Consider the following 15,226-nt stretch of genomic DNA (forward strand, 5'->3'; position numbering starts at 1 on the left):
AAAAAAATTATTAAATGAATGTCTGTGATTTTTCTTCATCATTTGTCAGATTACAACCGGAGACACAACCAAAAACCTTATAATTTTTAAACTAACAGGCTGCAGCCCTGTTATTATTTATTATTAGATCATTTAATTATTCATAATCACAGGTCTTTATTTGCCTTTCAGAGGATGCTGTGACAGCTCGCCTCTTGATACAACAATTAAAAGAACATATACAAAGACCATGTCAGCATTTATAAAAACAAAACTGGCTGCAGCATCACCCATACACTTTACAGTATTATACTTTCTTCAACTATAAAGAAATAACAAGGCAAGACAGGATGCACAAAAAGGATCAGGACCACAAAGAGAAAACAGTGGGTGGTGTTGTCACATGGGATTTAGTGGCTGATTTCACAATGTACTGAAATTAGGACATTAACAAGAGCCTGCTCCCCTAGTAGGAAATTAACTACCATCCACAGCAAATTAAAAGCCTACCAACACATGTGATTTATATGGGTTTACATTGGTGTATAAATGTTGAACCTAAACAATTTTCCATCCTTTTACTCTCGAGAACTGCATTTGACTGCTGTGATACATGACTTAATCAAGGCTTGACTTTCTAGAGACTCCTACCTGGCTGATTGGGACTTGAAAGACGCAAATGTCAAGGTTGGATGTGGGGAAATCCAGAAACAACAAACTGATACTTGAGATACTTGCAGTGTTAGTAGCACTGAACTGACTGGTGACTCGGCCCAGAGGACTTGCTTTGGTAAGATGCGGGCCTTGAAAGTTATCTCATTGAAGCTGCGAACTGTCTTGAACTTGTATCGACTGGTTTGCATCCTAATCTGGGCTTTTGCTCTGAAGACCCAAAGTCATTTCATGTTAGACCACCCCGAGCCTCCCATCCTCAGCTGCTGCGAGAGGGGGCACTGACAGGCGCATGCGCAGTGCGGACGTCGGCGGGTGGTTGGTTGGGCTTGTGTTTACAGCTCGGCTGGATGTTGTTGGCTGCTGATGATATTGGGAGAGTGCAATGTTGTGCCAGCCTCCATTGGAACAAATACAGCAGTGGGGATAAAGGTAAGCTGTTTTGCACTTGCACATATCTTTGCCCTCATAGTTAAAGGCAGCTGTCTCCTCAGTTATGAAGAAATAAACCTTTTTGTTGGTCCTAACTGCCAGGGTAGCATGGCTAGCAGAGGGTTAGCTAGCCCGCTAACCTCTAAGTAATGGCCTGAATCAAGGCTTTCACAAGCGAGGGCCAGTCAGCGGGTTTAATTAACCAAATTGTTGTAAACATATCTGCATCGAGATACACACGTATAGCTTTAAGCTGACATAATAGTTTCGCTGTTTGTTCAGTGTGTGTTTTAACATTTTTGTCGTACTTTGAATCGATGAGTGATGAATAGCTAACGTTATCTTAGCTAATGCTGGGTAGGTTGGTAAGGGCCAACTGGGGCAATGAGTTAACACCAACAGGATAGACAGTTGCAGTGGACTGTCCCAGTGTTATCTAGCTGCATTATTTAGCCTTGGTTATGGTATATATTAAAGACCTGTGGTGTCTGAAATGTGTCGAGGGTTTATCAGGCTTAACACGCTACATCAACGCTACGTTTAGCAGGTTTGCTTGTATCCATATAAAGTGTTGTACTGAGCAGAGCTGAAAGCCAATTACTGTTAAACGAATAACTATTTTGGAGTAGCTGTAACTCCTGTAAATAGTTAAACAGCATATATTTACGCTATATTGCTAGTGCTGTTTTAGTTGTCCTGTTTATTTCTTAACATTTTAACACAGGGTGGAGTGACAGCAAGCACTCTGTTTTTGTTTTCAACATGTAGTGTGTGAAACCACTGTGTTTAATATGTCGTACCATGTAAATACAAGCTGATTTTCACTTGTATATATGCGATAAAGACGCACATTAAAGTAGAATAGATCCAACTGAAAGAGGACTCATGGCTCAGTATGGTTATAGATTGGTTCAGGTTACTTTAACATAGGTAATAATTTTTGTTGTTACAACAACACAACATGAAACACATGAAAAACATGAATTGTATCTGAGCTTGGCAGTTAACATTTGTTTGAAAACTGTTTAAAGGTGGAACTTAACTTTTTGACTGAACATTTTATGCTGTTAGTCATTGTTCTCTAAGACAATAAACATTTAAATATACTACTTAGCATGTTACTAGTGTAAGTTCTGTTATTGTCACATGACAAGGGAGGGACCAGTAGGTATTGTGTCTGAGAAAAGTGTCAGTGGTGGCATGCATTGTCATGATTTAATGCATCTTGAAAATCAAGATTTAGTTTGTTGTCTTCTGTGAAGCTTTGTGGAAATTTGCTGTAAAATCTCTACATTTATTTGTGATATTTAGTGAACAATGCACCAACCTGTCATTCAGTGGGTATTGCCAGTAGTTGCAACACAAACTGACATGTTAGGCAAGACTTCTGTCTATTGATAATGAGTCACAAAATCAAACTAGTTGTTGTCATGCTCATGTCCAACACCATTGTTACTGTCAAGAATAAGATTGCTGTTGATACCAGTAACCTTTGTTTCTGTAAGTTTTAGGATCTCTAATCAGGGGAAATATGGTCACTTCAAACATGTGCAAACAGCTACTTCACGTGACTTATTATTTTGTTTCTGTTCTGTTTCCTGAAACTCTGGTTTTACTGTAAAGCCTGATTGCATGTTGTACAGGTGATACATAAAAAAACAAAGACAACTAAGGTTTGTCTGTATGTAAATAGTTGCAACTTGTGACAGTCAATATGCTTTGTGTATTAGGATGAGTAAGTCAGAGATGTTTTTAAGCCAGTGTGTGTATGATATTTTTTCACCTATATAAGTTGATTATTTAACACTGGTCTCTGTAATATTGCTAGTGCACATATGCAACCATCAGTAAAAACGGATCACAGTACTATTGTGATGATAACGCAGTTATTAATTTCTACATAATAAGAAAAACAAATATATACTCATTAGGACATATGTAAAAGCTAATTAATCCTAATTTTGCTGCTGAGATATTACAGATTTATTTCTAAGTGTCCCCTTGTCTCTTTCTTGTGTGCACTCTATAACTGAATTTGGACCTAAATGGTTTGCAGTCTGAACAACGCCCCTCACATGCACCTGTTCTTTAGGGTCCTGGTGGAGATTGAATGCTGTGGGGCTGGCATCAACTGAAGTGGATTAGTGTGTCCTTGCAGTTGCTGTGGATATAATGAAAGGAGAATCTGTAGAACCAAAAGCATGGAAATATATTTTATTACTACATTAAGAGAGCAGTGTAAAGATACATGTGATTTTAAAGAATAGTGCTTTGTAACGTGAAAAGATTCCTCCATGCTTATTGTTTACCGAAAACAAATTAGTTTCAAAAGGCCAACGGTGTGCATGGAAGATATAGTGGGTTTTTGGTGGCATTGGGCAACGTCTGCTCTGAAAATGAAGTATACTGTTTGCTTAATCAGCTTTTAATCCGAAGTGCTGAATTGTCTGTTTCAAGTTAGAGGGTAACTGTCAATTTCAACTTAAATGTGCTGTAGCTGTTTGGGGACATCACAGAGGTAGTCTTTCCACAATGTCTGCGGAGCCTTGTGGGGATGATTTGGGCCCAATTTAGTAGCGTTAGCTGCTTGTTCTATAGGTGATATACCTCAGTGTGTGCTGCTTTTAATAATATTGATATCATGAATATGACTGATCACTGGTATCCATCTCCACTTGCTTCTCCTTCTGCACATTACACTTTGCACATTGTACTGCTTGAACAGACACTGACTGTTCATCTCTTTATTACGGGTGTAGGGTATGAGCAGTCTGTACACAAATGACGAATCGCATTATGTCACATTCACACTTTTCGATTGGCCAATCGAACATTTTTATCGCAATAAGTTTTTCGTATAAATATTTATATATAAGACTTTTCAAAGTTCAGCACCTTCTGTCATCTTTAATGTATATTCCAGTATTCATTTCAACATTAGGAGCTTATCTAGCCACAATTAGATTTATTACTCAGGTTTGCAACATATATTTTCGTAAACACAGCTCAGACGGTACATTAAAGGTATAAGAGAGCTTTGGACACAAAGAAGACCAACATTTACACTGACTGAGAAACAGCTAGTTACTAAATACTTCAACATGGTGACGAGGAATCTACTCTTACAGTGTGAGATCAACAAATTACACATCACAACCTAGTCCCAAGAAGACCTGGAAGAAAAACTGGATGTGCATCCTACAAAAGAAGCTGGTTCCTTATGTATCGCACCCTCTCAACTTCACAGGGTACAGGGCAAAGCAGCGGATATGAGGCAGACAAGAATTGATAAACTGTTTAGAGTCAACCATCCTGACCGAGTACCAAGGCTCAGTGGAAAAAATACCATCAGACAGTATGCTAGTAGATGCTGTGATGGTTGAACTGGTAAAAGCTGCACTTACTGTAATCCTGGAGATGCCTATCTACATGATCAAGAAGAAGACCAGTACATACCCCTCCTGGAAAAAGAGGCTGCAAGATCAAGACCTCTTGGAGAGAAGTTAATCAGCTGGAGGAACTACAAAAGGATGTGAAGATAATAAGATTGGACTACTGGTAAAAAAATAAAAAGGACTGCCAAAATCTAAGGCCTTGGAGACTGTAAAACAAATCATCACAGAACTGGCAAGTGGAAGAAGAAGGTAAAGGCAGGCCTGAATTGTGTGATTGAGTTGTTGTTGTTTTGTTTCGTTATCAAGTGAGAGACATACAGTGGTTTAATATCTGGATCGCCCACTGTGGATCTGTGGATTTGAATTAAGATGATTATTAGATTCTCAGTTAAAATAAGATGTAAATTAGGTGTTGCGTGTGAGTATGTCTGTGTGTGTTTTCAATGATTTTAACAAGTCACGACTTGTTCCTCTTTTATTTTTTTTTCGCTACAATACTTTGTGACTTACCTTGTGGCTGGTCATCCTTTTCTGTTATTCTTTTTCCTTTTTCCCTATCTTTCTCCCTGCTATCACTGTCTGCTGTGAAGCGAGTTGAAATGGACTGTGTTGCAAGCCTGAATGCTCTCTGGCCGTGTCCTCCTCTCCAATGTGAGGTGCATGCAGGGCCCAGCTGGCAACCCAGAACAAATAGTTCAGCTGGAGTGTGGTAGGGAGAAAAAAAGGTTTCTAATGTGCATATGGATTGTTATGAATTGACATTGTCAGACACTTTGCTGCTGTTTCTAACTGTGGCATATAGCTAAGATAGTAAAGTTGGTCATTAATTACCAAAATAAAACTGGATAGAAGATAGGATAAACCTAAGCTGTGTTTGGAATGTTACATATACTAATCATAGACATAAATGTTGTGGTAATTTGGGGCTTTAAGTTATTTATTTGAGTTATTTTTCTTTGATAGATGTGATTCAGTTTAAAACCTGACTGGGGAGAGTCACAATTTAACAGTCATTGAACTCTGTGATCATTTTGAAGAGCTTTAGTTATCAGATCTTAATTGGAAAGAAGCTGAAACAATTACATGACTGAACCAGTAATAGAGTAATTGTTTCAGTCATGATTTAAGCAAATTTCATAATTTTCTAATGTGGGCAAGAATATCGTTGCATATTCATATTCTTATTGATCACAGGCACATTGTGATGAAGCGAGGTCACAAACCTGCTTGTGAGTTAAATGTATTTTTGGACTGTTGATCAGACAAGTAGTACATAAAAGGGAAACTGTGGTTTAGATTTTTCATTGTTTTCTGACTTTTTATACAATAAATGAAACGGTTTATTAAAATATTCCCAAAAAAATCACCCAGTAATTGAAATAATTACATTTTGTAAAATTAGGCATGATTTATTTTGGATTGATTTGGGTGTTCAAACTCCTTATTTTAGCATGTCTTATGTATATATTTATTTTTTGTACAAAATGATTTATCAAAAAAAAAAAAAAAGAAAAAGCAAAAATGAAACATGTTGCAGTACTCTTCTAAATACAAAATATACAGCATATTTCACACCTGGTACATCTCTGTGGAATTTGTTTTTAGAGATGTGCAGGGTCTGATTATACTTTTATTTCTATATTAAGAAAGTAATAGTGATAAAATAATTGAGAACCAGAATTATCTTCTGTTGTATCTATCAGAAGTAACAGTAACAGGACAAATGAGCATCACAGCCTTCACCTGTCAAAGATGGTTTAGAACAAATGAAACTACGTATGACAAGTGCCTTGTTGTCATGGTGAGGCACACAACAGTGCTCCATTAGAGGAAACTGTTTCCTGCTGCATTTCCACAATTGGCCTCTCCTCTCTTCTCCACTACACCATAACATATACTATAGATATAAGATAATTTTTACATTTATAACTAAAACACACAGAAGGTTTATAAACGACTCAAGATAAGGGGGGTTGGATAAAATAGTGACAGGGAATTAAGAAACAGCTGAAGTGTAAATATGAAGTGTAAAGATAAAGAAAATTATCTTTTGATTGTGTAAATGTAAATAATTTTAAGACATTTTGAAGAAAATGCTGTTACTAATTTTGTGAGGCGCAGTATTGTATATATCTTTAGGATGTGTAACAAGGCAGTGAAAGGCTGATAACAAACATTGCAGCTTGTCAGGAGCAGGCAGAGAGCTGTTGCTGAGGCTGGAGAGGAAATGGAGTGACAAAGCAACCATTATTGGTCTGTGTTTGTGCGTTGTGTTCACAATAGAGCTTTGTGTGTGTGAGATCTATGTAACTGTTTCTTTTCAGTTTATGTATACTACGCTTCCATAGGCTGAACTGTAAAGCCTGGTAGGGTTTTTCAGTGTTTCTGGAATCTCAGCATTCACATTGCTTTCTAGTGATGTGATTGACACTATGGTGATTCAATTCAATTTCAATTCAATTCAGTTTTATTTGTATAGCACCAAATCACAACAGAAATCGTCTCAAGGCACAAGTGTAAGATTTAAGACCTTACAGGATATAATTGTGTAGAAGATTACATAGAAATTCCAACAGCCTTATTTGAGCAAGCTTTGGGCAACAGTGGAGAGGAAGAAACCTCCAGTATAACCAGTCTCAGGGTGGGCGGCCATCTACCTCGACTGGTTGGGGTGATTGGAAAGAGGAGAGAGAAAAGAACAGCATGTAACTCTTTGTGATAAACTCAAGACTTCAACTCTGCATAAGTCACAAGTGTTTTTATTTTTGCCAAATAACAGTTCTCAACTCATCTCCTATACAGTACTTGATATGAAAATACAGGGTTAAACCTAAGCCATCTGTTTTGTTTTATTTTTTACTCAGTTTGTGTTTCACATCCTAATGATATCAGCACCAGATGTTGGACTGTAAAACCTTCTAGTCACAGAGTTTCTTCTCATACTGAGGTTTCCTCTGAGTTAGTACAACAATGTTATCTTAAGTAATGCTAATTATTAACTGCTTTCACCTTTCTGGTGTAGACCTTTTTACATTTACCTTTCCACTGTTGGAAAAAACCTTACGAAAAATTGATAAGGCTGAAGGCACAAGAAAAGAGAAAAGAAACATAACGACTTGGAAAAGTATAAGACAATTTAGGAGGAGGAGATATATGGAAATAGAAGAATTAGAACAGGGACAGGGATAAAAGGGAGTGAAATTGGGAAGAAGATGGGGAAAACAGCCACATATAGCTTATTGTGGTCTCTCCTTGAACCTCTGCCAGGACCTTCTGCAGTGTCTTTCTTCCTGCTACACACAATGGCATCTCCGTTCTTTAAGAGTCACCTCATGCATCAGGTTCCTCCTGGGCTGACTGTGCTGAAAGTAATAAGTTCGTAAACCAAATCCAACTTGTCATGGTGGATCCACCTCCCTCATTATGGTCTGGAAGTGTTCCGCTGTAGTAGGTTGGTTGGCTACTGCACTGTATTAACACTGTATTAATTTCCTAAGGCTAAGGCCAAAGCCTGGTGCAATGACAGATAACAGATATAAATAAAGATAAAAGTTATTGGGGAAGAACTTGTAACTTTATTGATCACTTGATTTGATTACTGTATTGATTAATAATGTCCATTTATTTGTGTCTTTATTTACTTATGTTTGCCTTTTGTTTTTGTATGTCTAAAAATGTGGCTCTCTTTGGTGGTAAAGATGGCGCTTTACCTAAATTGAAACAAACAAAAAAAAGAAATCTAACTCTGCCTTCAGTAAATAGAGTAAAGAATTTGCTGTATGAACTTGTGTTGTGCCAAGATTTGAAATTAGGGCAACATTTCATTGATGGATTGTTGGAGGGAGCTTGGGTGAAAGGCAGAGTGAAGATGAGCTGATGATGTGTAGTATTTCCCACAGGATCTCAGCTTAGAGGTATTTGTGGTTGTGGTAGATGACCAAGAGAGGCTGTGAACTGAGGAGTGCAGGTAGTAAATATTCAGTAGTTATCACATTGTGTGTGGTGACGGACCACAATTGAATCTTTGTAGAGGGAAATACTGAAACTTTATAGGTGATTGGTGGTTATGGCAAGCTGGAGCATTTCTTAATTCCTTTCATATGCATGTTTCTTTTTCAAAATGACACTTGCATCACCATAGCATTGCATCAAGCTATTTTGCAAATACCTCTCATTTATTTTGCTGAGATCAACAAAATAGTTCCAGATAAAATAAATCTAATGATAAAATTCATGTGAACTGTGCTTTGCTTAATGTTTGTTTTTGCACCCTCTATTTGCTATTAATGCTCCCTCACTCTGAGTTTTGTAAGGCTGCATTGCAGTTTTTCTAGACCTCTAAAAGTTTTTCATAAATGGTTTTACCACTTTTAGAGGGTTAGTTTACAAATAGTTAAGTTTCCAGTTGCTGTAAAAGATGCTTTTCATGGATTTCATCACATCATGTCTGTTTTCTGCTATTTTTTTCTTTATTTTTTCTTTTTCTAGGTGATTTTGCTCATCATCTCCCTCCACTTCCTCCTCCTGTCTCCCATTCATGAGCAGCGTGGCTGAGTTTAACAGCGGCAGCCATGGATGACAAGGGCTCGGTTGGGAAGATTAGCGTGTCTTCAGACTCAGTGTCCACTCTCAACAGTGAGGACTTTGTCCTTGTGTCCCGACTGGGGGACGAGACACCCTCCTCCACTAATAATGGTAGTGATGACGAAAAGACAGGACTGAAGGTAAGGATGGTTGGGTGTAGGTATGGACACAAGCACAAGAGGGTGAAGGAAGACTTTAGAGTTGAACTAGTCAAGTTAGAGTTTAACAGTCCACTGGTCTCTTAGCATGTATAGTGATAACATACATCTTTCCTTGTGATGCATGTTGCATCTTATTATGAGTATCTTCAGTTCTGGTAATAGTCATAAACTGATCCATAATCTGTAAAAGGAACGACATAAACTGTGAAGCTAGAATTATTCTAGAATGCCAGAAGGATAACAGAGTTATGACTTACTTAAGGATGTAACGCACTCACCACAGCATGATTTACCAAAACATCTTGGATGTTCAGTTCATCTTCTACTTATTCTTCAACGGTGTAAAATTGCAGGTCAGGCTCCACAACACATGCCCATTCACTTGTTAAGAGGCTGCATTAATCAGTTGTTGCAAGCTCTCATCCATCTTTTTTAACATATGATCTTGCACTGTAGCTATACGAATAATCATTTCCTGTTTTGCTTTTTCCACATTCTCTCTCTACCTTCTACTCATAGTTGGTCTTAGATTTTTGTGTTTCATCTCTGTGTATGTATTTAATTCACTACATACTAGAAGGAAGCCCTTACGTCATCATGTCCACACCACCCACACATTGTGAAAGCATTTGTTTGTAGTGAATAACTTGTTCTTCCACTTCTTCCACAGTAGGTTGTAATATTTTGGTAGTATGTGGTCGAAAGCGAAAAGGAACAATTGTTACCTGCACATATCAAACAACTGAAGAAAAACTCTTGTCCATGAAAACGTGGCTGATATTTTACTCAAGCCAGACTGCTGCTTCTGTTTGTATACAACGTATTCTATCAAACTACAGTATGTCTGACATAAAGTAGGCTCTGCATGGTTCAGTTCAGTACTCCAGATAGAATTCACTCAGCAAATACTACAGTGTGGTCATGCAGCTACAAGTGCTTTGATCCCATTGCCATGGAATAATGTTTTATGACTAGGGTGTGTCTCTCCATAGAGTAGAATAGGTGTAGATTTTAGTCACCATCCTGTGTGTGTCCCAGATGGCTTCTGGGACAGACACTCTCCTCTTCCCTCCTCTCCTCCCTACTTTTTAGTTTACTAGTTAGCACATTTCCTTTTATTCAGTTTACGTAGGTGTAGGTGACTCGTGTTCATACTCTGTCCATTAGTGCATATCATTACTGCACGCGTGCCTCTTTTTAAAAGAAGGAACTGTTGACTTTATGTTGATGCTGTCAGTGTACCAATAGATGGCGCCAGCAGATCATAGATGTTGTGTATTCAGTTCATATGAAGAGGTCCCACTTTGTTCTGTCATTTTGCCGTGCTTGACGATCTGAGAATATGAGTTTGCGTTTCTTAAAGGACTGTAGTTAACCTAATGAAAACAAAGTTGAGGTGTGGGCACTGTCTGCCTGCTGTCTGAGTGTACTGTAGTGGTAAAATCACTCCATGCACTGACTCTTGGCCATCCAGTTATGTTTTGGTTTTTGCCATTTCCCTCCCAGTCAGGCCATTCAGCCAGAGAAGTCAGTGTGTCTAAACTTGTTGTTTGTTATGCAGGTGATTTCTGAGGAAGAGGTGAGCTTTAAGGTCAGTCTCTTCTTACGCTATCTTTTCATTGCTCGTTTCTGTAACCCTCTCTTTTATGTATATATCTTTTTCTCTTTTTTCTGTGCTGTAATTCTGTGGTGATTCTGTCTGTGATTAGTTGGGGTTTCTGTACCTTTGCTAGCTGTTGAGTGATGGCCTTTAGAGAGTTTTAGTTTTGATGATGGTAGTGGTAGGCATGCAGCACATCACATACACTGTCGAAGTATAGTTGTACCTGATAATTACCCAGGCTTTCAGCACCACCAGTGAACCCACTACAGCTTCTGAGTGACATTGTTGTGTAACACACAGTATGTGAGGCGTTTTTAGTGTGCCAGCCTCCTCATTTATGTAAATAGGCCAAAATATTAGATCATATTAGATTGACCACCCACTATGACCTCAGTAATAAACATATAGTAGAATTATCACTTTTCTGACAGTTTCTACAAAAGAGGAGGGATTATAACTTTGTAAAAGTTGACACAGCTGTTGAATTATCTTGGTTTGGACAGGTGTACCTAATAAAGTGATCAGTAATTGTATGTTTGACCAATTACTTAAATCACTCAAATTAAATGCCGAATTACTGTTAAAGGCACATGCCTGCACATTTCTACGTGCTGCAGTGAAGCATAGAGAACACTGTAATGCAGCTGTAAGCCACATTATTTTAACTTTGTTACTGTGATTACTGGAATGATTTTGTTCAACAATTTGTCTAATGATATCTGTTCTTTCTTGTTATTATTTGTGTTTGAGTATAAATGTGTTGCCTTTTATGCTTTCTTTTGACCCTTTTGTCCCTTTGGTGTGGTTGTGTGCATGTCTGTTTCGTGTGTGCGCATGTTTCTACTACTTCCTGTGTGTACATCAGATTGTGGGGAATGGAAGTGAGCAGCAGCTCCAGAGGGAGTTAGAAGATGTCCTCATGGATCCATCAGTAGCTGACACTGGGCCTGGACCACTAACAGGAATGGATAGCCTTGGTGGGGGCGACCACGGCCTTCTTTCCACAACAGCATCATCTGTACCGCCCAGCTCTGACCCTTTGAATGTACCACCTCCCAAGTTGGAGATGGTGCTTCCTGTTCAGACGGCTCAGGAGAGTGAGCTGAATGAGAGATCGTACCGAGGTGAGCTATGAGGTGTCTTTTCTGAACCTTTTGTTTTTACTGCTGTTCGTCGAAGCACACACATTGTTTTTTTTAGCTAGAGTAATGTCCAAAAGGTTCCCATGTTTCTAAAACATATACTTCCCAGTTACTTTTTCTATTGTTTTGTCTTTTTTATTTCAATTCAGCAGTTATTTTTTTCTCTTTTTATTTTAATTCAACTAATTGTTATGAGTGCTGTTCTTCTCGATCCAAGTAAACACCCCTCCTGTTTTTCTGTTCCACTTTGTAGCAGATGAATCATCATCAGAAGGCAGTCCTAGCAGTCCCATTCCAGATGAGGACAGTGTTGTGTTCAGCCAGCTGACATATCTAGGGTGTGCCTCTGTCAATGCGCCCCGGAGTGAGGTGGAGGCCCTTCGTATGATGAGTATCCTCAGAGGGCAGTGCCAACTCCCCCTGGATGTCACATTGTCTGTGCCAGGCGTGTCTGAAGGCACTGTCAGGTACTGACTTCCAGTTCTGCTGGGAGATATGTGCATTACTTGGACACTCAGTTGGTAAACTTGTTATGACACCTTTAAGATTTCTAGCAACATTTTATTGATATTTTAACAGGTTGTTGGACCCCCACAACAATACAGAGATCGCCAACTACCCTATATATAAGATTCTGTTCTGTGTGCGAGGCCATGATGGCACACCAGAGAGCGACTGCTTTGCTTTTACTGAGAGCCACTACAATGCTGAGATCTTCAGGATCCACGTGTTTCGCTGCCAAATTCAAGAGGCGGTGAGGAATCAATGATTAACTGAATGTTATTAAACTTGTGTCTCACTATGTTTACTGAAGACAGACTTAAGCTAAACTTACACATACAAAAAAAAACAGTTACCAGGGCTCCAGACATTTTAGGAGACAGTATGACAAAATTCTACAACTAGGCACACAAGTGCGCCATGCAAATATGTGCCCTACTTGTTTTTGTTTGAAATCATCATCGTCTGTCATGTGAAACACTAGGAGAGAGCGAGTGAATATTGCATAGTGAAAATGTACCTAGAGTGTGCAAATATGAATCAAAATCAAATGATTAAAATAATTTGGGTTCTGAGTTATTAGATTATTAGTACTTGAAGAGACCAGTAAGATTATCAGATCTGAACATGTCATCTGATTATGAGAGTGGGCTCAGAAGGAATGGAATTTAAAAATCTGTCTTGGCTGTAGACTAATAACTAGTTTTTACATTAACTGGTGCCCCCAAACTTTTCTGTAAGGAGGACCAGTGCTACTAGTAAAAAAATTATACTGTTCTATCTCTTCCACTCAGATACAAATGATATCTATACAGATTAATACTGATGTTACTAACAGTAAACTAAGTGACCTCTGTAATTTTGATCACCATGCAGCCTGATCATCTTCGAGTATCAGTGTCGGCACTTCCTCAGGGAAAATGTCATGAGCTACACACTGCACTGCACATGCACATGGACACCACTTATAAATACACTCAACCCTTCAAGCTAGTTTATAAGGGAGAGTGTCATTACTTATAAACAGTAGGTTCAGGTATATAAAAGAAGAGAAAAGGGAGTCATGAAAGTGGGTACTGCTTCAATGTTCAGTGACCTGATTTCTTCATCACTGAAGCACTCTTCTTCAAAGTCACTAAGAGCCCCCAGACAGACACTACTTTATCTGTCCTAGATCATCTAACTATCCAGACACTATCTTTCCCAGACACCTACTTACTACAGATGTACTACATACATGCTTACTACATACTTAAACACTAAAGCCTATACACACTAATTCACACACAGCTAATCCCCAATAGTTATCCAATCCTTTTCTTAGCACCCAGATGTCTCTGTCTCCAGCTCCATGTTCTTCTCTTCTCCTTCACAGTCTTCTCCTTGCACCCGGCTTTCTCTTCCTTCCAAACCCCAAACAACAAGCCAGTCTGCACTGCCTCCATTTGTACTATTAGACTGGAGTGAGTCAGCCTATTGGTTGTTTTTTCCTCACAACCAGCTCTTGTCATATGCCTCCCATCAACCTTAAATTCACTGTTAACAACCAATTAGACAGCTTAAAACAGCAGCATGAGTGCATTAACGAGCCAAAGTGTTTTTACTTAGCTATTGTAAAATTTGTTTTTTGACACTGAAAAGAAAACTAGAAGATGCACAGTTTAGACATATATGAGTCCTTTTCTATTTTTCAAATTCCAAGTTGTGTTTTTTCACCTCTTTGGGAAGTACTTCTTCAGAGTTCAGATGAGTGTGGTTCATGTTCAAAGTCATCCTCTCAGTAGTAGTGCAGTGTTTTCACTCACTGATTACCCAAACGTACCAGTTACCATATACTTTTCACAACATTTGTACAGTGAAAAACATAAAAAGAAGAGTACAGTCAAGTTCAGTCAGTAACATCCAGTGGAAAAATGCTAAAATTGTAATTAGGTCACCATCATATTTGCCACAGCTGTCTCATTTGCTCTAAGCAAGTGACCACACTCATTTCAACAAATTATAAAGAGCATCTGAAGCATTATTTACCTATAATTTCAAAAATAAGACAATGAACTAAGTACTTTCAGATTTTGGAGATGTCTTTTTCCAAACAGACTTGTGGATTTTGGAATAGCGCTGTTCATACATAAAGCAAACCACCTCCTCAGTTGTACACTTCTTTCTTTGTGCCAGACCTCCTAGTTAGGCCCTAAGGCTAGTTTCTAACAACTCCCAGTCTCCTGGTGATGCAAAGCTCTGCTGGGTCTTATAACCAGCATCCTCTTTTGTGCTGATAAATGTGCCTTTCTCTAGAGATGTACAGTATATCTAGTGTTCTGTGTTTCTAATAAATACAGTTTTAATAAGTTATTTCACTGATGCAGTTACAACAAAACACACAAATACAAACATTTCTTCTATAATTTATTTGATAGGATTTTCCATAGCTTGTATAAACTACAAAAAAAATCAGGCCAGGCTTTCGACAAAACTCTATAGAGAAGGCACCACACACAAAAAAAAATTGCAAGTGTGCTTAAGCAGCTTGTTTCCAGTAGACATACATTTGATACCTTTGTGGAATCAAGTGTTTTTTTTTTTAAATTGTATTAATTTTGTGGCCTGACACATCGTTTCTTTTGCTAGACGCAACACTCGATACCAGCCTGAATTACTTGTCATGATTGATATGTTTGCATATCAAGTACAAGTGTCCTGATAGCGATCCTCAGAATTGCACTCAAAGAATAAAAATGCCATTTGGGATCATTTGAC

General features: G+C 38.4%; 1 protein-coding gene across 2 annotated transcripts in view; it reads left to right on the forward strand.

The window, feature by feature from the left end:
- Positions 1-955: 955 nt before the first annotated feature.
- The window catches only part of LOC113148594 (rab GTPase-activating protein 1), a 56,022-nt gene continuing 41,751 nt past the window's right edge, over positions 956-15,226 (forward strand). Inside the window, exons 1-6 of one of the 2 annotated variants that reach the window (XM_026340335.1) lie at positions 956-1,083; positions 8,967-9,202; positions 10,785-10,814; positions 11,692-11,950; positions 12,222-12,435; positions 12,548-12,722. In XM_026340335.1, coding sequence (XP_026196120.1) covers positions 9,050-9,202; positions 10,785-10,814; positions 11,692-11,950; positions 12,222-12,435; positions 12,548-12,722 — 831 coding nt within the window. In that variant the 5' untranslated portion in view covers positions 956-1,083; positions 8,967-9,049. The remainder of the gene's footprint in view (positions 1,084-8,966; positions 9,203-10,784; positions 10,815-11,691; positions 11,951-12,221; positions 12,436-12,547; positions 12,723-15,226) is intronic. The other variant, XM_026340336.1, reaches the window with a different exon arrangement.

The sequence above is a fragment of the Anabas testudineus genome, chromosome 22 (genome assembly GCF_900324465.2).
Source record: "Anabas testudineus chromosome 22, fAnaTes1.2, whole genome shotgun sequence".
Classification (NCBI taxonomy): Eukaryota; Metazoa; Chordata; class Actinopteri; order Anabantiformes; family Anabantidae; genus Anabas; species Anabas testudineus.